General features: G+C 39.8%; 1 protein-coding gene across 6 annotated transcripts in view; it reads left to right on the top strand.

The window, feature by feature from the left end:
• LOC124619824 (triple QxxK/R motif-containing protein-like) overlaps positions 1 to 26,458 on the top strand; it is a 52,089-nt gene that overhangs the window by 3,665 nt on the left and 21,966 nt on the right. For all 6 annotated transcript variants that reach the window (XR_006980138.1, XM_047146434.1, XM_047146433.1 and 3 more), the window contains one exon: positions 7,508 to 7,590. Coding sequence is in view for 5 of the 6 variants with exons in the window: in XM_047146429.1 (XP_047002385.1) it covers positions 7,508 to 7,590 (83 nt within the window). In the remaining variant the exon portion in view is untranslated. The remainder of the gene's footprint in view (positions 1 to 7,507; positions 7,591 to 26,458) is intronic.

Below are 26,458 nucleotides of genomic sequence, written 5' to 3'. Positions count from 1 at the left end.
CAGTTTCAACAGCAGCAACTACAACAGCAGCAGCAAAATGTGTTGCTCCATCAAGAAATTCATCCTCTGAAGGATCAGCTGCTGGTACAGGGTATTCATCCACTACAGCAGCAGTCACTTCCTGAGTGGAGAGCTGCCCACCTGCATTTCTGCCATTTAATGATGCCAAAGTGGATTGGGACACACATTTATAGCATGTGAAAGAGTGCTTCACTTCCTTTCAGATCACTGAAGACAGTCACCAAAGGTCACTCTTCATGTTGTGTGCTTGTCTGGGAACTTTTTTATTGTTTAAGAAAATGGCTCCTCTCTCTCAATCATCCTTGCTTTTGAGGAGATGTGCATGTTACTTTGAAATTATTATTCACACTGATTCCACGAGTCACATCATTACTCAAATTTCATCAATACTATACAAATTGTGGCCAGTCAGATCGCTCCTGGATGACTGATTTTCAAGGATTAAGTCAGTGATGCAGTTTCATAGATGTGCAAGTTGCCGAAGTGGCATCAAATCAAAAGACTTGCACCTGGCGAACGATCTACCTGATGGGAGGCCCTGGTCACGTGACATTTACATTTACTTGTGCGAATCCATCATGAAAAATCTCATAAGCAGCCTCTTTAATTAAGGACATACTGGTCCAATTGGTTCCCAATCCGGAAGTCCACATGTTGCCCCTTAAACCAGTCAGTCCACTAGTGGGAGATATTTTGACAACTGTGCACTCTTTGGAAATTGTGCAGGCAACAAATGAGCACCTCATGACCCAGCCGCAAGTAGCAATGATCCAATCATTAGAAAGATACCTACAAATCATGTCCAAGAAAGTGGTATCATGATTCCTCTTTAGGTATCTGATAGATGTGTCAATGGCCTCTGAACAGCCTGTCAAACCTTAGTGGCATGTGCTACAGGGCCTTCTGTCATGTCCGGACTGCTTCACGGCACATGTTTGTAGGGTATATCTGGATTGCTGGGCACATTGCACCCAGTGTGGTAAAGTTGGACATCTCTGAACAGTTTGCCATAAACTATCTGCACAGTCGTATCCAGTTCCCTGCGTGCATCAAAGAACAGTGCATGAAGTAATAGCTGGTCAGGGTTTTCTCTTTGCTATTAAGTTATTTATAAACCTCACAGCTCCAACCACAGACGTTTGTCTCTAGGTGGACACAAAAGCAACCATCCTTTGTAAACCTCTAAACGTAGGCTCATCTAAATTCACCAGAATTACCTCACCCACCTGTATGTTGGTAAATGGCTCCCTCCAAACATGTGGCAATTTTAAATCAATGCCCAGGCAAAAGGGGAAACCTACTATATTGCATGCGGTTTGAAATCGAATATTTTTCTAAGATTAACCTTGCTGATATGTATTTGGAAATATTCTTGTATGAGGAGTCACAAAACATTGTGCTTATCAACATTTTCCTTCCACTCATATAAATACAAGCACTTAGCTTTTGGGGATCTCTTCTGCTCCTATAATCTTCCAAAGATACCATGAACAGTTATTCATGTCCATACCTGCTTACATTATCCTTCTTTGATGACTTAATCGTCACAGGTGCTACACAACAAGAATCTCTGAAACTTTTGTACTCTAATTATGTCATTGTTTGATGCAGGGATAAAGTGCCAACATTAACATACATTTAGAGGTAGCTGCCATTTATCACAGTAGCTGAAATTTTTCCTAAGTCAACTTGTATCTTCCTACAGTCACTAAACTTTGACACCCCTCCTGTACACCACAGCATCATCAGCAAACAGACACAGATTGCTGCCCACCATATCATTTATGTATATAGAAAACAGTAGCAGTTCTATCACACTTACCTGGGGAACTCCTTACGATACACTTGTCTCTGAAGAGCACTTGCCATCGAGGAAAACATACTGGGTTCTATTACTTAGGAAGTCCTTGAGCTATTTTCATATCTAGGAACCTGTTCCATATGCTTGAACCTTCATTGACAGTCTGCATTGGGGCACCATGTCAAATGCTTTTTGGAAATTTAGAAATATGGAATCTGCCTGTTGCCTTTTATCCTAGTTTGCAGTATACCACGTGAGATAAGAGCAAACTGAGTTCCACACAAGCAGTTCTTTCCAAAACCGTGCTGATTCGTGGAAATAAGCTTCTCAGTCTCAAGGAAATTTATTATATTTGAACTGAGAATATATTCAAGAATTCTGCAGCAAACCGGTGTTAAGGATATTGGTCTGTTCTTTTACACTTCTTATGTACAGGAGATACCTGCACTTTTTTCCAGTCGCTTGGGACTATGTGCTGGGCAAGAGTTTCATGATCAATGCAAGAAAAGTAAGGGCACAATGTCAGTCATAGATGACATCCTTCTCATAGACACTGAGGCAGACACACATCGTTTTGTCATCCTGGCCACCCTACAGCCTCAGGTTTTACCAAGTACTGGAGAATATTGTGGATGCAAGCTCTAGTGAGGTGACACACTTTCTGGTCAGGCTTACACAAATACGTGGAAGCTGTGTTGTGCAGCAGTTCAGCTAATCCCCAGCACCAGGCAGCAACACCCAAATCCTTTGCTGCCCCCCCCCCCCCCCCCCCCCACTGACCACAGCATTCATTTGGACTTTGCAGGCCCATTTCTGGGCTGTATGTGGCTAGTAGTTATGGATGCCTGCTCAGAATACCTGTATGTGAGAAGTATGGTGTACACAGCAACAGAAGTCACATCAAATGTGCTAGCTCAGACTCTGGACATCGAAGGGCTTCCCTGAATTATCAGACTTGACACTGGGCCCCAATTCATGGGCATGGTTTTCTAACAGTTCTACCATCAAATGGCATAAAACATCTTTTTACTCCACCATTTGACCCATTTTCCAATGACAAAGTGAAGCTTATAGTGTAGATGTGTAAGTGGAAAATGTTGAAAGCAGTGGGAATGTCCACCACAACAGCAGTGCTTGCAGTATTCCTGAACACATACTGGATCACTTCTGTTCAAGGCAGAAGCTTAGCAGAGCTCCTCCATGTAAGACAACTGTGGGCACTCTGCGATCTCTGGGAACCCTGGATCCAGCATCCGGAATGATGCCCACGAGTCACAGCAGTGTGCACATACTCATACAGAGCGAAAGCCACATGGACTCCAGCAACAGCGGTTACCATCTGTGGGCAGTGTATTACTGCAATTGACTCTCTGAAGAGTTTGGAGTGATATCATACAAACCAACTCTGCCCATGCCTACCAACTGCACCACCATCAGTTGTACTATCATATGACCAGAACTAAAAAACCCACATCCTCACCAATATAACTTTGCCCACAAAAACCAGTGATAGTTTCATTGCACACAGACATGAAGATGGGTCTCTGAACACAGCCTCCGCTGCCACAACCAACAAACAATGCCCACATTGCCGTATCTCAGCATACTGCTGGACGTCCATAGTTCCCCACACCAACCAGTGGGCTGAAGTACCTGCCCACCATCAGTGCCAGCTGTCCACTTTCTAAAACATTTTCCAGGTCGTTTCTGGTCATATTCACCCATCTCAGGTGGGCGGGATCTGGTAACCTGCCCTGATCACTTTGAAAGCCTACTAGAGAACATGAAAGTGAACCTGGGTGAATAATGAAAACATGGACAAAAGGATGAAATACTTAACAAAGTTACTTATGCTGAAGAAAGTAAAAGAAAGGAAAATCGCAAATGGAATGATGCAGCTATAAGAAAAAGAAAAAAGAGTGTTTCAGGCAAATAATAATAGAAACATGATAGCAAAAGTTGAATTAAATACTATTTGGAAATATTTTCAAGAGAATGTTGGAAGATGCAACAAAAATTTACAGGTGCATCAATTGAAAGAAGAGTACAAAGAAAACAGAACAGTAACATGCATTGGGTAATACCAAATTCTGTAAGTTAAGATGACAGATGCTGCAGTAACAAACAACAGAAAGTTGTATTATGATACCAACATTTCTTTAAAGGTTTGTGTAGTTCAAGAAATGGATCGGAAACTCATGATAGTTAACAGTCGAAACAACGACATAGTAGTGGCAGATAAGTTATATGAAGCCCTTTGAGGTAGGAAGAAAGTGAAGGTGCCAGGCTGTGATGGTATTTCAGTAGAAATAATTTGAAATGTGCAAAATTATTCTCAGAATGCTTGTGAAAGAATGTTCCTCATAATTAAAGTAATGCTGTAACTATTCTGCTTCACAAGAATGGTGACAGACTAGACAAACAAAACTATAGACTTTTCACCCTCCTCTTTGTGAAACATAGGATATTCACTCACCCTGTATAAAAAACATTAGACTTTAGCAGAGCAAAAGAACAGGCTGGCTTTAGTAGTAGATATAACATAATTAACCATTTTCAAGTCAGGAACAAAATTATGGAACAGAACAGTATGTATTTCCTGGAATTCATAGCTTTCAACAAAATACAAGGTGCTATCCAAAATGTTCAGGACTGGTGCTGCCACCTGTTGAAAACCTTGCCTTTGGACTAATGGTCACCATCACCCTCGAAGTAGTTCCCATCCACATGTACATACCAGTCCCAATGCTTCTGCCACTGGTCAAACATTTTCTGGAAGTCCTGTTCTTTGAGGGTTTTTAGCACTACCAGCGATGCTTCTTGAATCCTCTCTAGAGAGTCAAACTGACGGCCTTTCAATTTGAGTTTCAGTTTTGGGAATAGCGCGAAGTCACAAGGTGCCAAATCTGGTGAATACAGTGGGTGGGGTACAAATGACATGTTGTTTTTTGCCAAATAGATCCTGGTGGGCAAGGACGTGTGACGGGGCACGTTGTCGTGATGCAGCAGCCAGTTCCCTTGATGCGGGCCATTGTCACCGCAGGTTTTCACGGAGCTGTCGGAAAATGTCACAGTAGTACGTAGAATTCATTGTTTGGTTGGGTGGGACAAATTCTTTGTGCACAATTCCCTTGGTATCAAAGAAAATGATGATCATGCTCGTCACTTTGCTCTTCACCTGTCTCTCTTTTTTGGGCCTTGGAGAGCCCGGGCTCTTCCACTGGGACGATTGTTGCTTTGTCTCTGGGTCATAATCATAAATCGAGCTCTCGTTGCCGATGATAACCCCTGACAAGAAGGTTGGATCATCAGATGAGGTCTAACGAATGTCCGTGCACACTTCAACATGCTGTGCCTTCTGATCAGCAATCAAGATCCTTGGCACAAATTTTGTGGCGACACGATGCATACCCAATTCATCAATCAACATTCGTTGACATTTCCCATAACCAATACCCACTTCATCCGCAAGGTCTTGAATGGTTCGACGTTGATCCACACAAACCAATTGTTGAACTTTGGAAACAATGTATGGCGTTGTGCGGCTAATGGGTCTTCCAGTGTGAGCATCATCTTTGACGTCTGTACGGCTGGCCCTGAACCGAGCATGCCACTCAAACATACGTGTGTGGCTCATGCTGTGTCCCTCAAACACTTGTTGAATCATTGCCAGGGTCTCCATAGCACTTTTCCTGAGATTTGCACAGAATTTGATACACACGCGCTGTTCTGTTCGTGGATCCATTGTAAAATCACCACACACCAAACACAGAGTATTACAGAAATCACTGTGGACACACAACACGTCCTCCCAGCTGAATGCCACTCCGCACCTTGACTCATCAGATATGCAGCTTTCACCACCTAGCGTTGCAAAGATCTACTACTCCTACTTTCCAGATGGCAGCACAAGTCCCTAAAATTTTGGATTCCACCTCGTATGTCCCAACTATGTTTTAGAAATAAGTCACTTATTCAGCATATGTGCATACCTATGATGGAGGTCCCATTCTCCGAGGTGCGTAGGGGACGATGTGGGAGAACCACACTGCCCTACTAGGCAAGGTCCTAGCGGAGGTGGTTTGCTATTGCCTTCCTCCAACCGTAATGAGGATGAATGATGATGATGATGATGATGATGATGAAGACGATACAACACCCAGTCATCTCGAGGCAGGGAAAATCCCTGACCCTGCCAGGAATCAAACCCGGGATCCCATGCGCGGGTAGCGAGAACGCTACCGCAAGACCACGAGCTGCGGACATGTGCATACCTACACTGAAGAACCTATACAACTTGTATTAGATTCCACAATGGTAGTGCAAAAGTCAAACTTGAAAGAGGAGCCAGGAAAGGAGATATATCGTCACCAAAACTGTGCAGAAGAAATTTTCAGTTCCTTAAACTGGGAAAATGATGAAGTTTTGTGGCACCTGAACATATCTGGCTCACCTGAATTTTAATGATATCATATGTTTGCTTTTAGTGTACATGTCCTTCAAAAATGAATTACAACTAAATGGAGAAAGGGGCCTGGAAATCAATTGTAGTAAGAGTCAAATAATGCTTGACTAGTATATCAAATAGAAAATAGTTCATATTTTGTTAGTTGGTGTGTTTCTGCACTCAAAACAATTGAAAACAGTGACCTCATGGCCAGCAAAATAAATAAACAGAACAATAAAAATGGTCTGGAATGTTTTTGTAAACTGTGTAAGGTTTTCAAAACAAAACTTCTAATGTATCTGAAAGAGGAAGATTATTATCAGTGTGCATTGCCAATTTTAACTTACGGCAGCGAGACATAAACTTTTAATAAGAAAGCCTTTCAAACCCTCAGGGTTGCACAGTGAACCATGGACAGATGCACACTGGAAATTACTGAGAGGCTGGAAAACATACTGTTGATTTATTTGCATATTCCATGGATTATAATTGTGATCTCTCACTATAATGTGGAGTGAATCAGTATTCATATCATTTGATGATGACTTTCTAAGATGTCAAAACTTGTCATGTTACCATTTGTGTGACTCAATCCTGGGAAAACCATAAAAGAATTTTGTTTATGTGACAGTTACTGTGTTCTCCGCAGGCAGTATGTGTAATTTATATATGAATTAGTTACTTGTCAGTTATAATACAACATATCAGGAAACCAATGGCATCATGCTGACCATGTACAGGATTGTTTTCTCATTAATCTTTCTTACACATAATGATTTATACTTAATTTAATTACATATGCTCACATTTCCCCCACCCATCTCTCTCTCTCTCACCCTCCCTCCCTCTCTCTCTCTCTCTCTAAAACAAACACACACACACACACACACACATTCATGCACATACATATATAATGTTAGGGGTAGGAGGAGATGTCAAAGTTGATGTTATAATAATTTTTGGACCTGCCGGGTAGTGGTGTACCTTCCGATTTAATTGTATTAAATTTTGCCTGAGTAAATGCATGTGGGTAGTTAACTATGTACTTTGCAATTGCTAATATCTAATCTGATTTTTTCCACATCCTTGAAGGTTTTTATTCCTGATAAGGTCTATGCAAAGTGATTAATAAGTGAAAGAATGAATGAAAGAGAGAGGGAGAGGTTGGGAGAAGGAAGGCTTGTTCTTGTTAAATTTCACTGCATAACTTCTACACTACACAATAATATTTTTTGTAGTGTTGCAGGTACCATATCCATGGCACGCTCGAGACATGATAGTACTGGGTCCACACCTGTGGAACAGTACCGTAAGCAGATAGGTAAGTCATATAGTTGTCAAGGACATGCACAATATATTCAGAATTCATGCTGCATAACTGACCAATTTGAAGACTACAGGTCATCAATAGAACACACCAGTTTTCAAACAATGGAATCTCCAGGTCTGAATATCAACAAACAATATAAGGAAAAGATAGATTGCTATTTTCTGTAAAGATGACCTGTTAACTTGCAGACAGGCACAACAAAAAGACATGTGCGCATTAGCTTTCGGCCAAAGCATTCATCATAAATGAAAAAACACACACGCACGCGCGCGCCCACACACACACACACACACACACACACACACACACACACACACACAGATGACCGCCATCTCTGGCAGCTCGGACTAGAATGCTCTTCTCTCCTCCCCCTCCCGCCCCCATACCCTGCTATCCCTTCCCTTTCTCTGCCCCCTCCAGACTGTTGCTGCTATTCAGTGTGACAGTTATATTGTCGTCCGAGCTGCTGCAGATGGCAGTCATGTGTGTGAGATGTGCTTGTGTGTGTGAATGAATGTGTGTGTGTGTGTGTGTGTGTGTGTGTTTTTTTTTTTTGCCTGATGAGGACTTTGGCCAAAAGCTAATGTTTAAGAGTCTTCTCATTATGCCTGTCTGCAACTTATATGTTATCTTTATGGTAAGTATCAATCTATCTGGTCCTTATATTGTTGCACACATCAGTTTTGTTGTTGAATACTTGTCTATCACTTATAAATTACTGAACACCTATGAAGTTCTCACTGCCATATTCATCTGATCTTCAGTCAGAGTGTTAGTTTAGTCTTAAATTTTATAAATGGTATTGTACATTTTCTAAAACCCTAGTTTTTTATGCATCCAGTAGCTGTACCCAGCCACGCATTGCTGTGGCTTAGTGTGGTTAAATGGAAAAGGAAGAAAAGAGAAAGCAAACATTTCTAAAATGTGTGTGACTTGAGTATACATCATATACTCCTTCTCTATTTATATAGCACATATATTTCCAAAATAAGCCCATAAAATATGTGTTTATTCACATGCAATGTTATGCCAAAATTTCAAAGCCATCAACCAACTATTCTTTGAGTTTTGCGAGCACAAACATACACAGGCTGAATTTTTATGTGTAAAGATGAAATCGAAGCTGATTCCTTGAAACATTTCAATGTACTTTACATGTGAGCCAAGGGTGCGATACTTTTTTTTTCTGACTAGTTTGTTGGAGCCTACTATGACTTCCTCTCCTGTACCAATCTCTTCAACACAGATGACTAGTTTCACATGACGTCCTCAGTTAATCTTTACCCACATGACTGGTATGCAATTCACACTTAAGAGCGTGGCAGAGGGTTCATCAAACCACTTTTTCACTATTTCTCCGCTATCCACTCTCAAACAGCATGCTGGAGAAACAAATACTTAAATCTCTCCTGAGAGCTCTGATTGCTCCTATTTTATTACAATGATTATTTCTCATATGTAGGTTGGCATCAACAAAATATTTTCACATTTATAAGTTGGTGATCTAAATTTTGTGGAAAGATCTTGCCACATTGAAAAATACCTTTGTTTTAATGATTGCCACCCCAACTCATGTGTCATACTCATAACACTCTGTCCCCTATTTCACGATAGGACAAAACAATCTGCCTTTCTTTGTATTTTTTTGATGTCCTCTATCAATCTTATATTGTAAGAATCCCATGCTGCACAGCAATACTCTAGCAGAGGACGGACTGTTTCTCTATCACTCCACTCTTGAACAGCATGCAGGAGAAACAAACACTTAAATCTCTTCGTGTGAGCTCTGATTTCTGCTATTTTGTATTGTAGTCAGTCTCTTCAGTGGATTTATTGCATTTTCTAAGTGTTCTGCCAATAAAATGCAGTCTTTGGTTGCCTTGCCCACAACAATATCTGTGTGACTGTTACAATTTAAGTAATTTGTAATTGTCATTCCTAGGTAAATAGTTGAATTGACATGACTGAAATTTAATGAATTCATGTGGATGACATCACACTTTTCATAATTTAGAGTCAGTTCCATATTTATTGAATATATTCCAATCTCAGCCTTCCCCCACAGCTTTTTCCCCCCTCTATAATTTTGTTCTGTCCCTTCTATAAGTCAGGTCTTTTCCACATTTTTCATTCCTCATTAATTCTGTGGAGAAACTCCCAATTTTTTGTCTTATCGGACCACTTACTTTTCAGCATCTTTCTCCTCCACCACATCTCGTTGCTTGAACTTGCATCTTTGCCATTAATCCCAAAGCCCATGCATGATCCACTCCCATATGCTGCTGTGCCCCAAACATACACTGGTGCCCAAAATTAAAGCAACAAGCAGAAATTGTGTAAGGTTGCTGTAGTGTTGACAGATTGCCAACACTACGCACATTATTTAAGGGAGGCGTCCATTAAGCAAGCAGGCGGACTTGATGGCCTGAAACAGGATACTTATGAATGCTATAAAGAAAAGTACGTAGCTGCTGGAATACTTAACTTTAATCCACCATTTGTATACAGCGTTCTTGATGAGACATTTCATACGATAACTATCAAACTATCAATTGCTATGTAAGGCTAATGGCGCCTTGCTAGGTCGTAGCCATGGACTTAGCTGAAGGCTATTCTAACTATCTGCTCGGCTAATGAGCGATGCTTCGTCAGTGTAGTCGCTAGCAATGTCGTCCGTACAACTGGGGCGAGTCCTATTCCGTATCTCGAGACCTGCCTTGTGGTGGCGCTCGGTCTGCGATCACACAGTGGCGACACGCGGGTCCGACATGTACTAATGGACCGCGGCCGATTTAAAGCTACCACCTAGCAAGTGTGGTGTCTGGCGGTGACACCACAGTTGCCACAAAACAGCATAAACAGGTGATAGTAAAGTAGAAACAATGTAAATAACACAGAACCTAAACAACTGCAACTTGCATAATGTTCTTCTTTTTTTCCAGTTTAACAGATTTACACACACACATTCCGGCAACTGGTTAATGTGCTCAGCATGGGGTGTGATCACCTGTGGCAGCAATACAGGTCTGACAATGACAGGGCATGCCGTGAGTGATGTCATCAATCTCATGTTGAGGCAATAATGCCCATTCTTCCTGCAGAGCTGCTCGCAAGTCTTGGAGAATGGTTGGTGGATGCTGAAGTGATGCAAACTGTATCCCTAGTGTATTTCAGACATGCTCAAGGGGATTAAAATTGGGAGAGCCAGCAGGTCATGCAATGCATGCAGTATCTTCCATTCCAAGAAAACATCAACCACCCCGTACTCCATGAGGTTGAGCGTTATTGTCCATCGCTACAAATTCTGGGCTCACACCACCTTGTAACAGCTGCTCATGAGGTCCCAAGATCTCGCCGTGATACATGACAATAGTTAAACCTTTTCCATTCACCTGTACAATTGCATGGAGAGATGTTCGAGTAGTCAACATAACCCCTGACCATGCTGTTTAGGATCCTGCTCGATATTGGTCTCTTTCCACAATATTTGGAATCTGAAATCGTGTTCCACATTCGCTCCAGTTGTGAATGTGTTGAGAATTACTCTCCAGACCAAATCGGGACTCAGCTGTGAATAGAACATTGGCCCGCTGTTTGACTATCCAGGTGGCAATTTGATGACTCCAATCTAGATGTTTCGTCCTGTGAAGACACATTAACTGGAATGCCATCTTCTGTGCAGAACATGACCATACAATCATCTGTTGACATTTTGTATGATTATACTGTTAATTAGGTCTCTGGCAATAAAGGCTACTCTGCTGAAGCTTCTGTACACCATTTGTCTCGATACAACATGTCAAGTGAAGTCTGTGAGGGCAGATGCTAGTTGCTGTGCAGTACTAAGATGGTACTGTCGTGCCCTTAGAACCAAGTAACGGTCCTCTCTTTTTGATGTCACATGTAGTTGGCCCTGTTCTGGTCTTTGAGATACTGTTTTGGTCTCCATAAATTCTTGCCACGCCCGAGAAACAACAGAACGATTCACATTAAGCCTTTGGACCACATCAGTTTGTAGCTTCCCTGCTTACACTCTTCTTATGGCCCTCTAGAGGCAGAGAGTCTGGTAGGAATCTTCTTTGTGCCATACTGCACTGTCCGTGAATGTATACACAGCGATTGTGGATGTGGGACTACCCGACAAACATTACCCCGTTTCATAGGTGTTCTGACGTCATCGTTGACATTGTTGTCCATTAACTGGAATGCCATCTTCTGGGCAGAACAGAGTGGCACAGCCATCTGTTGACATTTTTTATGATTATATCATGAATTAGACACAAGACAGGGAAATAGTGGTTTGTTGCTTTAATTTTGGACACAAGTGTACATTCTCAGAAAAGTCTTCCTCCAGGTAAGTCCTATATTTGATGTTAGTAAACTTTTCGTAGCGATGAATGCCTTATATCGATGTTGTAGACTGATTGTTGTGTCCTCCTTGCTTTCTCCAATGTACATTATTTTGCTTCCAAGGCACCAGAATTCCTTGGCTTTGTCTACTGGTTAGTCACAATTTTCATCGTAAGTTTATTGTAATCTCATATTTGCTACTTATTGCTTTTGTGTTTCTTTGGTTCACTCTCAATCCATATTCTGTGTTCATTAGGCCATTCATCCCATTCTACAGGTAATGTAGTTCCTCCTCACTTTCAGGCTGAACAGCAGAGGAGAAAGACTGCATGCTCCCTTTGGCTGCATTTTAATCTGAGCACTTCTTTCCTCCTGGTCATTGTCTGCCACTCCCCCGACCCCCCGATAGCTGTCCTCCAGGCTTGGGTTCGATTCCCGCCTGGGTCAGAGATTTTCTCCACTCAGGGACTGGGTGTTGTGTTGTCTCCATCGTCATTTCGTCCCCATCCGGCACGCAGGTTGCCCAGTGTGGCGTCAAATGTAATAAGATGTGCACCAAGATGGCTGGACCTGCCCCGCAAGGGGCCTCCCGGCCAATGACACCAAACGCTCATTTCCATTTCTCCTGGTCATTCATCCTTATTGTCCTCTCTTGTAAATATTGTGTATTATTCATCTTTCCCTATAGCTTATAACTAATTTTCTGCTAATTTAAAACATATGGCATTTTACATTGCTGAGTGGCTTTTTTTAGGCCAATAAATGGCATGAAGTATCTTGTTTTTTTCTTAAATTTTGCCTACATTGTCAAGCACAATGTAATAAATGCCTCTCTGGTATCTTTACTCTTCATAAAGACAAATTATTTCTCTATTTTCTTATTCACTTCTTTGTATATTCTTTTTGTCAGAGACTTGTTGCATGAGTTGTTAAAAATTTATAGTGTGATAGTTCTCGCATTAATTTGCTTTGGCTACCTACAGGATTGCATAGATGATTATTTCCAAAAGTTCAGTGGTATGTCACCAAACACATATATTCTACACATTAACATAAAGAATTGAATGGCTGCCACTTTCCTCAGTGATTGTGTAATTTCTAAATGAATGTTTCCTGTTCCTTCTGCCTTGTTTCATCGTAAGCCTTCCAAAGCTTTGTCTAAATCAGAGGATGTGAGAGGCTGTTGCAGCAGATATTGAGGGAATAGGATGCAACCAGTTGTAAATTGTTACACAACTTGATGGAGGGGAGGGGGGGGGGGCTCAACGATTTCTGTTCCAAGGTCATATTTGGATCAATGGTGTATCAGAAAAGCTCACTTTCTGCAGCATAGTCTGCAGGCTACCTAGTTCTGAGCTGAGAAGAAGTCCTGAACCAGTGACTTCAAATGTTCTGTGACAGAGGAGGTTGTGAGTTCCTAGAGTTGTGCCATAGGGTTGAGAACTGCACGGTCCTCCTAAATGGGTCAGAGGTGCACTACGTATCAAAGTCTGCTACCCAGGTAGCTTACTTTGTGTGATATGCACCTAAGATTCTTTCTTTAACTGGCCTCTCCATCCAGTCCAGATAATGATAGCTGTAGGGGACCTGGAAGTGTTAGTGTAAGACCCAAATAACATGAATGTTTGGCTCTATTCAACAGCCATACCTGTCTCAGCTTTCCATTTTCAATGGACATTTTAATTCTAGTTATGCATACTTAGCGCACGATTCATGTAATGTGTTTTAATGTAAACAATATAACAGCGTATACCTGTGAAGAAGATACTCTTAGTAGTATCAAAATCTAGGTCAAGTTTAAATACACAAACTTCTGGCAGCCAGTTGGCTATTTATTTTATCAACTGAAGGTATTCAAAGTTGCTATTGACAGCCATATTCAAGATTGTGTATCTCATCACATATTGTTGTGATCTCTCCATCGTGTATGGAGCTAGTAAGCATATAAACCTGTACTATTGTGGTGGGTGTTGGGTTCGTGTCCGTCTTGGCTATGATGACCTGTTCACAATACAGTTCATGGTAGCTTACTTGCATTCTTATTTTGTTATTCATTGTTAGACTTACATCTGCACCCATGTTATATTGTGTATTTGAACCCTGCTCTCACCTGACCTGAAGACCTGTTCTTCCTATCACTACACTTAAGTAATTCCTACTATATCTAACTTCAACATTGCACTTTCTGTATTTTAATTATCTAACCTACCCACCTAATTAAGGGCTGTAGCATTCCATGCTCTGACCTCTAGGAAGTCTGTTTTGTTTTTCCTGACGACAAAATCTTTGTGCAGTGTTGCCTCCTGGAGATCCAAATGAGGACTATTTTTTCTCCGAAATATTTTATCCAAGATGATATCATCATTGTTTAGTCATGCAGCAGAGCTGCATGTATTTGGGAAATATAAGAGCTTCAGTTTCATCTTGCTTTGAGACTTCTCCTGTACCAACATAGTAATGCTGGATTGGCTAATGATACAAGGCCACATCAGTCAGTCATACAGACTGTAGGCCCTGCAACCACTGAAGAAGCTGCTGCCCCTTTTCAGAAACCATGCATTAGTTTGCCTCTCCGCAGTATCCCCCTGATTGAGTTGCAGCTACTGTATGGCTGTCTGTATCTATGAGGCACACAAGACACCTCACCACAGTTATGTCTGTGGTTCATAGACGGGAAACATTCATTTTGAAAATTTATACATTTTTGCATGCCTTCAAACCAGTTCTGAAATCACTGTCTTCAGTGTTATGTTGGTACCTCAAAAACATGGTTTTACAAGGAGTCTACATCTGCCCAAGATGATGAAAATCACCATCCACACATTTTCTGATTGACATAATATGAAGTTATTAGGTAATAAATCAGGTAAATACAGCAATGCTCATTTGATGTTTTTCTCCATCAAATAATCAAGTCTCTGGCATGCTGTGTCACAGCTGGCATTGTTGTTTTCGGTCATGTTTTCTTGTGTTGTTGATAATTTGTGGCAAAAATTATGATACAACACAATCAGCATTAACTGTTCTTTGATCCTCTTAAACAACTTATGACATGTCCAAGGTAACCAAAGAAACAGGCAATTGTTTTCTTGGAATTGCTTCTTGAACAAACACAGTGTTGTTGCTTTTAATTCATCTTGCTCCTCATCCTTTTAGAATATTCTACACAGATATAACATATCTTTTTACATTCAGCATTTCCTAACACTATATATTATGCTTTTTTATCTGCACAGTTAATGTTGGTAGCAGTGCCTCTATTGAAACTGGCTGAAATATTGATGATGAGAACAGTTTTCCGCCAATAATGTATTCCACATCAAAAATTGGAGTTCATATGCTTTAATTGCAATTGGATGATGAATTAACTACTGTTTATGACCAGTTCAAAGCTTGTCTATTTTAATTATGTACAGATAAACATGTAACTATATACTACATGCAGTTGATGTCCAGCAATATTGTTCAAATGCAGTCGGGTTGACAGAGGAGATAGAGAAGATTCAAACAAGAGCGGCGCGTTTCATCACAGGTTTATTTGGTAAGCGTGATAGCATTACGGAGATGTTTAGCAAACTCAAGTGTCAGACTCTGCAAGAGAGGCACTCTGCATAATGGTGTAGCTTGCTGTCCAGGTTTCGAGAGGGTGTGTTTCTGGATGAGGTATCAAATATATTGCTTCCCCCTACTTATACCTCCCGAGGAGGTGATGAATGTAAAATTAGAGAGATTCAAGCACACACGGAGGCTTTCCGGCAGTCATTCTTCCCGCGAACCATACGCGACTGGAACGGGAAAGGGAGGTGATGACAGTGGCATGTAAAGTGCCCTCCGCCACACACTGTTGGGTGGCTTGCGGAGTATAAATGCTGATGTAGATGTAACGTAATAATGTTGTAATTAAACACAATTATTCACATATGGCAAGTAAATAATTAACACAGTCAGTGCACAAGTCACTCATTACAGTCCTTTCAAACAGATAATCATTTCAGAATGAATAAAATGCACACAGTAGGTATCAATTTTGAAAATAACACTGTTCCTGGTCTGTCACAGTTGGTTATAACCATTATTAAAGTTTAATGCAGCCTATTAGAATAATTACACATTCATGGTCCAATTAATCTCTTAAAACAGTCGCTAAATTGTTGAACCAGCTCCAGAATGCAAAATGTAGATAAAACATGGTAATTTTCCCACTTGTAATCTGTACTACAATCGACCATAGTACATTTCCTCATACTGGTAGACAAAGATGTTGCTCTAGTCAAAATCACAGCAGCATGACTTTCAGCTGAACTAATAAGGCTTCCATCCTGCTCCTTATATAAGTTTATAATATTTAAAACTGAATTTATCTATTATTGTTTACTAGATGTTCACCACTTACAGTTAAAGATTAACATTTCTGAATAACTGAATAGCAGATGAAGAGTTGTTGGAACATGAATTTTCAGAGTAATAATTTGTATTGAATTATGCTAGTTAGTTTGCCTAAATATGTGATTCTATTTCAGTAGCAATGTTTTAACTAAATATCTTAATTACTTCAAAATTAAATGAGGGTATGCATTGCTAACATATTTTGTCACTGATTGTTTGAACACTTTAGACATATGTACAGTCTTTTCATCTATTTTATCAGGAAGTCATTAATCTTGTCCATGTTTACATATGAACAATGACAACATAACTTTAAATTACTGATATTTCATAATTGGTATGGTTATTAGTTAAACTAATTATACCAATCAATTCAGAATAACCAAAAGGAGTCCTAGGTTCATGTTTGAGGTCTTTAGGTACTGTCGACAAGCTATATAAAGGGCAATATAGAAGACAATGACAAAAAGGGGAGGAGAGGGGGAGAAAAAAAAAAAAAAAAAAAAAAAAAAAAAAAAACAGATGAAAAATAATCCATCTGCTTTGTCACAATACCAGTTAATGCAAATCTGTTTTTGAGATTAAGTAAAGTTATGCAGAATCCATAGGGAACTCATTATTTCACAGCTTTGTATTCATGCAAAAACAAATGCACTGCAGTCTTCCCTATGTCGAGAGCAGTTCTGTCTCAAATTATGTCACTTGTCACTTGCCAGTTCTCTTCAATTGTCTTATGCATGACATCAATCTCTCTCTCTCTCTCTCTCTCTCTCTCTCTCTCTCTCTCTCTCTCTCTCTCTCTCCCTCCTCCCCTTCCCTCCCCTCCCCTCCCCCCCCCCTCCCCCACTCACCACGCTCTTTTTTACTAACAACTGATTTTGGTCGACATTCACGAAATTCATCACTAAGGGGAGCCCGACCGTGGTGTAATTCTGGAACCAAATTGTACATAGTCTTTTTTCTGAAGGCAATAGATACTGTAATTGAAAAAGCTGTTTGAGACTTTGGAGTTGTGTCAGGCCATCACAAGAACTATAAAAAGTCATGCAACAAAAGCTTTTCATTTTTTGTGACACTGTTTCTGTGAATGCTTAAATGCAAACTAAGCGGCCAATTTTTGAGCTTGTATTATTTTAACAATCACAGATGATAACTTTTAAAACAATAGTAATGTCACATCTCACCACAGCACCAGCTAGAGGTCATTTGTAAAAACTGAAAAGGCAACTTTTGCATTTTCTCTCTTTCTCTTGATCTTCTGCGTCTAAATTAGGCATGTATGTGTGAACAGTTGTTGTTGGGCATGATGTACTGTTGATTATAATGTGACTAATCATATCTTGGAACTGTTAGCAGTTTTTATTTTATTTATTTATACACATGCTTCACTGATCCTTTAATGCGTGTGAGACATCAGGATGTGGAACAAGACAGAATATGTAAATGTAAAGTACAAGAACATTTGACAATGGAAAGCACAGTTAATTTACCAAAACGGTTGCAGGGAAAGTAAAAACACGAAACTAAAAAAAAAAAAAAAAAAAAAGCTATATCAGATTTAAAAAGACAAAATAAAACCAGCCCAGAAAGTATTTACAATGTGACTGCTGCAGGATTCACCTTTGATAAGGCATGTCACAGAAGATGCTGGAAATTTCCACCATTGACACTGATTGTAGTGCTGAGGCCAATTTATCAAACTGCCTGCGGGATAGCAGCAATATCTTTTTCGATGTTCTCCTGTAGCTGTCCCATTGTGAAAAGATTATTTGTGTACATCTGATTCTTCAGTTTGTCACACAGGTAAAAATCAGAGGGAGAGAGATCAAATGATTGAGATGGCTAGGAGTTTGCACTGCCTCTGGTGGCGCATAATGGCACATGTTCTGTGATCTGATTCTGAATCAGATCTCATCTGAAGAAATGAAGAACAGGATCTGAAAGTCATGATTCCACTTCACTCAGACACCGCCAGCAGAATTCAACAACTAAAATTTTGTCTGGACACTGTAGCTCATGCGCAACAGTAAATTTGCAAGGAAAGAGATTGATAATGTCTTGACACCAAGATCTCTTTAATTCCCTTTTGCACAGACAAATGCCACTACAATTTCATTGCACTTTGTTCCAGCCTTTCCTTCACTGGCGCAACCTTTTCTGGTGTTCAAACTCTTTTTGGATAGTTATTGTTTTCATTCTCTGCAGAGCGTCTTTCATGCCACTTCGTCACTAACTTTTGCGTTGCAGAGTTTACTGGAGATTTAGTCTTGAATTCTTGTGCAAAAAGCTCTCTACATGTTTTCCATGAATTGTACTTCACTCGACAGTGAATGAATGGTGTTTTATCATGAAAACCATTTTGTGTCACAATCAACTAGTCACTAAACACTTCTGCTCCTCTCACTCACTAAAATGTAATGACAGGGTGAAGTATTCAGAACAGAGCATGTGGGAGATGTGCATCATAATGCATCATAATCAGGGTTTCCAGCATTTTCTGTGACAGGCAGTTCTCCTGTTCATTAACAAGGGTCAATTCCATTTCTGTCTTATATACATTTTCTGGGTCAGTTCTGTTTTGTGCATCCTGTACACGACTTATCACATGTTGTACAGCAATACATAACAAAAAACAATGAAAATGTATGCATAAAAGGTCTGTATGTCAGTTTAAAAACTATCTAATAGATAAAATATTTCATCAAGAAAATATATCTTTATTTTATTCTTAAACAATTTGTTGTTTATATGTAGACATTTGATGTTATTTGGCAGTGAATTAAATGTTTCAATTTTAGAATACTATACACCTTTCTACATCCAAGTTAAATTTTTGAAATCACAATGGGAGTCAGCCTTCCTTCTTATATTGTGATCATAGTATATTTCATTGGTTTCATAGTGCATTGCATAGGATTGTTAACAATGAAGCTCATAATAAAATAAATGTATTGGTAAGTTATAGTAAGTATCCCAAGTTTTTTTAGAAAAAATTACAGTTAAGGTTACTGGAGGAATTCTGCACATAATTCAGACAACAGTTTTCTGTGTAAAGAATTTTCTTTTATTTGTGAATTGCTCCAGAAGACAATTCCAGAGCACGTGAGTGGATGTACCTAAAGTAAGTAGATGTTTTAACACTGATGTCTCCATTATGTGAGGCTGTCCTAATGAAGAACAACTTATTTATGGTGTGGAGGACATTATGTTCACAGTGAACCCTAAGGCCTAAGAATTTTGCATAGTATACCCTTTGTATTTCCTGACTGTTGCGTACAGTAGCTGTCTCTTGCAAGAAATTGTAATCGGAGCTGAACTTGGTAGTATAAGTTTTGCTCAGGTTTATTGACAGTGAATTTACTTTGAACCAGATTGGGAGATCTGTTATTTATCACAACACTAGTATAGTGAGCAAAAATCATAAGCTTGTTTGTTTTGTGTGACAAAGCTAAGTCATTCACACAAAATTCAAGCTTTCGCAACAAACTGTTGCCTCATCAGGAAAGAGGGAAGGAGAGGGGAAGACGAAAGGAAGTGGGTTTTAAGGGAGAGGGTAAGGAGTCATTCCAATCCCGGGAGCGGAAAGACTTACCTTAGGGGGAAAAAAGGACGGGTATACACTCGCACACACACACATATCCATCCACACATACAGACACCAATTTGTAATAGTGAAAGTGAGAAGGCTAAAATGTAGTGGATATTAGCTGGACTGACAACAATAAAATATATATATATATATATATATATATATATATATATATATATATATATATATATATATTTTAAAAAAAATGGAAGGAAACATTCCACGTGGGAAAAATACATAAAAGCTGCAACATGGTCTAGCAGGTCAACTCTCACTACGTGATTAATTAGGAATGGAAATTACCATTCAAAACTCCAAGGCAATGTAATTCACAAGAGATGTTGAAGTTGTGTGGATGGATATGTGCGTGTGTGCGAGTGTATACCTGTCCTTTTTTCCCCCTAAGGTAAGTCTTTCCGCTCCCGGGATTGGAATGACTCCTTACCCTCTCCCTAAAACCCACTTCCTTTCGTCTTCCCCTCTCCTTCCCTCTTTCCTGATGAGGCAACAGTTTGTTGCGAAAGCTTGAATTTTGTGTGTATGTTTGTGTTTGTTTGTGTGTCTATCGACCTGCCAGCGCTTTTGTTCGGTAAGTCACCTCATCTTTGTTTTTATATATAATTTTTCCCACGTGGAATGTTTCCTTCCATTATAAAGCTAAGTCATTGTTAGACATGATAAACACCAGCAGACCAAAGACAGATACCTGATGGACTCCGTGGAGTACAGTGCTGCAGTCGGACTCCACCACCTCACTGCTCTGCAGCTCTCATCCAAAATGTTGTCAAAGTTTTCAAGGTACCTCATAATTCTAGAATACAGTTCTTTCTTGAGAATTTTCATGAGCATGGTCAATTGAGAGATGGGGCAACAGTTTGTGACTTGTCTCTCCCTTTTGTGGAGAGGCTTCATTACAGCAAGCATCAGTATGAGCAAGAAGACACTCTGATTCATAGAAGCATTATAAATGTGGGGCCACAACTTTCCATAATTGATCTGAGCAAGCTTCTAGAAGTGGCAGTGGTTTTCTTTACTTCATTTCTAATTTGAGGAATAGGCTTATCTCACATAAGTATTTTCAGTGCACTTTGTAAGAGGCGACTGCAGCCTATTTGCTGAGCAGTACTTAAAAAATAGGCACTGGAGATTTTTGCAATTAGTTCTCAGTTGCTTATATGTTTATTATCAGTATTTACAATAATGTCTTTGGTTTTAGTGGCAGAGTTGGCACATGTCTCACTCCTTAATATATGCTGGATTGCTTTTGATTTTATTACAGGATTGGTTGATATTGGAGCTAAAATGTAATTTTTTGTTGTTGTGTGATTACTTTGCTTAATATCTCATAATCTTCTTCTTTTGCTTGTGCCTCTGTCCCACATCAGCACAGGACCAGCGTGGTTAGGAATGGGTGTGGCATGGTTCCCTTTCTGTCACCACTCCATTACCACTGACAGTTTTCATTTTCATTTACAAGATATTTTTAGTCCCTTTGTGATTTGTGCTCAGGCATGTTTTAAAGGCCTTCATTGTTTCTTCATTTATTGGTCTGACTACTTTCCATTGGTGCTCAGTTTTATTCTGGTAAGTATTCGAATTATGAATAGTAAATCTGACCACCATGGTCAGAGAGACAATTCAATATTTTACTAATAATGTTATTGCCCACCTTCCCTCTGTTTTCTGAAAATGTTGTGGATTAGGCTGCTTGAGTGTGGAGTTACTCTAATGGGAAAATTGACTAGTGAAGCAAAATTGTAGTTGTACATCAGTTATTCCAGATCTATCTCCCCACCGCTGTGTTAGGAAATTTACATTGAAATCCCCAAGTACTTTGACACCTGTTTTGCATTTAAATAGGTGCAGTAGAAGTGATGCAAGCTGCTTCAAAAAGAGGCAGATTTTCCAAAGGCTCTCTCTATATATATATCTACAGTTAAAAAGGTAGAATTATTTACAGTAAGTTCAGTGGCACGTGCTTCAAAATGTTGCTCTAGACAAAAATCGTGTACATCAGTTGCCTTACACTTGGCACAGTTCTTATGAAAAATTGCAAAACCATCTCATTCCCCATGTTTTCTGCAGTATGATGATGTCAGATTGTAATCTGGTATTAAAAGTCTTTCCATTCCAGAGCAGAAAAGATGCTCCCACAGTTGTGCACATTGATTGTGAGTTCATTTAGCCTGTTACACGGAATTGTAATATGTTGTTGTTGTGGTCTTCAGTCCAGAGATTGGTTTGATGCAGCTCTCCATACTACTCTATCCTGCGCAAGCTTCTTTATCTCCTAGTAACTACTGCAACCTACATCCTTCTGAATCTGCTTAGTGTATTCATCTCTTGGTCTCCCTCTATGGTTTTTATCTTCCATGCTGCCCTCCGGTGCTAAACTGGTGATTCCTTGATGCCCCAGAACATGTCCTACCAACTGATCCTTTCTTCTAGTCAATTTGCACCACAAATTCCTCTTCTCCCCAGTTCTATTCAGTACCTCCTCATTAGTTACGTGATATACCCATCTAATCTTCAGCATTCTTCTGTAGCACCACATTTTGAAAGCTTCTATTCTCTTCTTGTCTAAACTAGTTATCGTCCATTTTTCACTTCCATACATGGATTCTAATAAACAGGTGTAAAATTGCCAGTTGATGCTTTACAGAAACAGTTTTGGAGTTTTATCTAATAAAGAACTAGTAGCCGATGAGTTCAGGGATGTAGTTTTGTTCTGTGATTTCAGAAACCACGTGTTTATGTAGTCTGTCTATATGCAGTGCGATAATTTGGTTCACACATGTTCCACAGCCATAATGAATTTCTTGAAAGAAATGTTTCCTGTGTCAGCTGTTCACCATTCCCATTTTATTTTTATTTTGTGTACTGTGACATTTTAGCTGTGTAGCTATTCCCAAGCAACTGTGTGCCTATCAGAAAAAAATAACATAATTAGAATACAAAGTATATGACAACTATTGGTTATAGTCACCAGAACAAAATCAGACCAAAGAATAAAAAGAGAACTTGCAGTGTTTAACCCACTAACTACATATGTTCTGGTTGACAGTCCTATAATTCCATGGACAGTCCATAGCTGGTTTGATATACAATAAAAATTAAACACTATGAAGTACAGTTAAAAATAGTAAGTAGGCAGTAGATGAAAATATTGTGTAATAAAATGGTTTACCACATTACCAGGCTTGAAAGCAGTAGCCATGATATTTAGTTCAGTACAAACAGTGGCACACAGCCAAGCCATTTACTAGTGGGAGGAAGCACCGAACTGTGGACAGTGGCACATTGTTGCAAACAAGTCAAAGATAAACATGTGTTACCAGGTACATTCTATGTGTGGTCCATGTTATCTATTTAATATCTCCACTGCAAGAGTTGTGTTACATGGGCTCAGCTGCTCACAGCAATGGGATGAGAAAGCAGCAATGACTCAATCATAAATAGTACTTTTTATTAGTAAACTATCTTTCACACATAGCTACTTTATGTATACCTAACCCGCTGTGGACTGTTGAGTTTGTAGATATCATTATTGGTGTTCCTTCCGAGTACCATTTATAATGAACTTGGCATTGTTTACAGATACACATTTGTATCGGGAGCTGATGTAAAAATTTAAGATATTAACATGAATTTTATCTTATTTTGTGTACAAGGATTAAAACTGATACTATTGAGATATAAGTTGTTCCAGTAATACCATTTTTGTGATAATTATTACATGCAGTTTGCAACAATAAAATGAAATAAGACACTGTAAAGATTACCACCTTCCTTCATAAAACAGAGACATTAGGAACATCAACATAAAATGACATTAGCATAAAATGATAAAAAACTTATCTACACATGACATTGTTTTCATGACATTTGAGTTTGACATTGTACACTGAAGTGCCAGAGACACTGGTATAGGCTGTGTATTCAAATACAGAGATAAGTAAACAGGCAGAATACAGTGCTGCAGTTGGCAACGACTCTATAAGACAACAAGTGTCTAGTGCAGTTGTTAGATCAATTACTGTTGCTACAGTGGTAGGTTATCAAGATTTAAGTGAGTTTGAATGTGGTGTTATTGTCAGCACATGAGTGATGGGACACAGCATCTCTGAGGTGGTGGAGAAGTGGGGATTTTCCCATACAGCCATTTCACGAGTGTACTGAATATCGGGAATCTGGTAAAACATCAAATCTCTGACATTGCTGCACCCGGAAGAAAAAACCCTGCAAGAACGGGACCAACAACAAGTGAAGAGAATCGTTCAGTGTGACAGAAGTGCAACCCTTCCATAAATTGCTGCAGATTTCAATGCTGGGCCATCAACAAGTGTCAGCGTGCGAACCATTCAATGGAACATCTTCAATACGGGCTTTCGGAGCCGAAGGCCCTCTCACGTACCCTGATGACTGCATGACACAAAGCTTTATGCCTTGTCTGGGCCCGTCAACACTGACATTGGACTGTTGTTACTGGAAACATGTTGCCTGGTGAGACGATTCTTGCTTCAGATTGTATCGACTGGATGTGTATGGGGACGAAAAAAATCTCATGAGTCCATGGACCCTGCATGTCAGCAGGGACTGTTCAAGCTGGTGGAAGCTCTGCAATGTTGTGGGGCATGTGAAGTTGAAGTGATATCGAACCTCTGATACATCTAGATATGACTCTGACAGGTGACCAGTACGTAAGTGTCTTGTCTGATCACCTGCATCCATTCATGTCCATTGTGCATTCTGACTGACTTGGGCAATTCCAGCAGGGCAATGTGGAAGCCCAGATATCCTGAATTGCTGCATAGTGGCTCCAGGAACAGTCTTCTTAGTTTAAACACTTCTGCTGGCACCAAACCCCCCAGACATGAACATTACTGAGCATATCTGGGATGCCTTACAATGTGCTGTTCAGAAGAAATCTCCACTCCCCTCGTACTCTTATGGATTTATGGACAGCCCTGCACAGGATTCATGGTGTCAATTCCCTCCAGCACTACTTCAGACATTAGTCGAGTCCATGCCATGTCATGTTGCAGCACTTCTGCATGCTTGTGGGTGTCCTACACGATATTAGGCAGGTGTACCAGTGTCTTTGGCTCTTCAGTATACATAATAATAAGTGCAGGTTACATCAATATTCATGTTCCTGCATGGTTCTGAAACACAGCAGTTAGGAGAGAACTTCTGGATAAAAGAATCACAACTACAAAGGTAGAGATATATAAAAGAGAACTGGGGATTTAAGCTCTTATGCGACTAATTTGTACATACTGAATCAGCGTGTTGTTGTTGTGGTCTTCAGTCCTGAGACTGGTTTGATGCAGCTCTCCATGCTAACCTATCCTGTGCAAGCTCCTTCATCCCCCAGTACCTACTGCAACCTACACCCTTCTGAATCTGCTTAGTGTATTCATCTCTTGGTCTCCCTCTACGATTTTTACCCTCCACGCTGCCCTCCAATGCTAAATTTGTAATCCCTTGATGCCTCAGGACATGTCCTACCAACCGATCCCTTCTTCTAGTCAAGTTGTGCCACAAACTTCTCTTCTCCCCAATCCTATTCAATACCTCCTCATTAGTTACGTGATCTACCCACGTAATCTTCAACATTCTTCTGTAGCATCATATTTCAAAAGCTTCTATTCTCTTCTTGTCAAAACTATTTATTGTCCATGTTTCACTTCCATACTTGGCTACACTCCATACAAATACTTTCAGAAACGACTTCCTGACACTTAAATCTATACTTGATGTTAACAAATTTCTCTTCTTCAGAAACGCTTTCCTTGCCATTGCCAGTCTGCATTTTATATCCTCTCTACTTCGACCATCATCAGTTATTTTGCTCCCCAAATAGCAAAACTCCTTTACTACTTTAAGTGTCTCATTTCCTAATCTAATTCCCTCTGCATCACCCGACTTAATTCGACTACATTCCATTATCCTTGTTTTGCTTTTGTTGATGTTCATCTTATATCCTCCTTTCAAGACACGGTCCATTCCATTCAACTGCACTTCCAAGTCCTTTGCTGTCTCTGACAGAATTACAATGTCATCGGCGAACCTCAAAGTTTTTATTTCTTCTCCCTGGATTTTAATACCTACTCCAAATTTTTCTTTTATTTCCTTTACTGCTTGCTCAATATACAAATTGAATAACATCGGGGAGAGGCTACAACCCTGTCTCACTCCCTTCCCAACCACTGCTTCCCTTTCATGCCCCTTGACTCTTATAACTGCCATCTGGTTTCTGTACAAATTGTAAATAGCCTTTCGCTCCCTGTATTTTATCCCTGCCACCTTTAGAATTTGAAAGAGAGTATTCCAGTCAACATTATCAAAAGCTTTCTCTAAGTCTACAAATGCTAGAAATGTAGGTTTGCCTTTCCTTAATCTTTCTTCTAAGATAAGTCGTAAGGTCAGTACTGCCTCACGTGTTCTAACATTTCTACGGAATCCAAACTGATCTTCCCTGATGTCAGCTTCTACCAGTTTTTGCATTCGTCTGTAAATAATTCGTGTTAG

Source organism: Schistocerca americana, chromosome 6, assembly GCF_021461395.2.
Source record: "Schistocerca americana isolate TAMUIC-IGC-003095 chromosome 6, iqSchAmer2.1, whole genome shotgun sequence".
Taxonomy (NCBI): Eukaryota; Metazoa; Arthropoda; class Insecta; order Orthoptera; family Acrididae; genus Schistocerca; species Schistocerca americana.
Note: the sequence above shows the minus strand (reverse complement) of the source record. Positions and strands in the feature narration are given on the sequence as shown.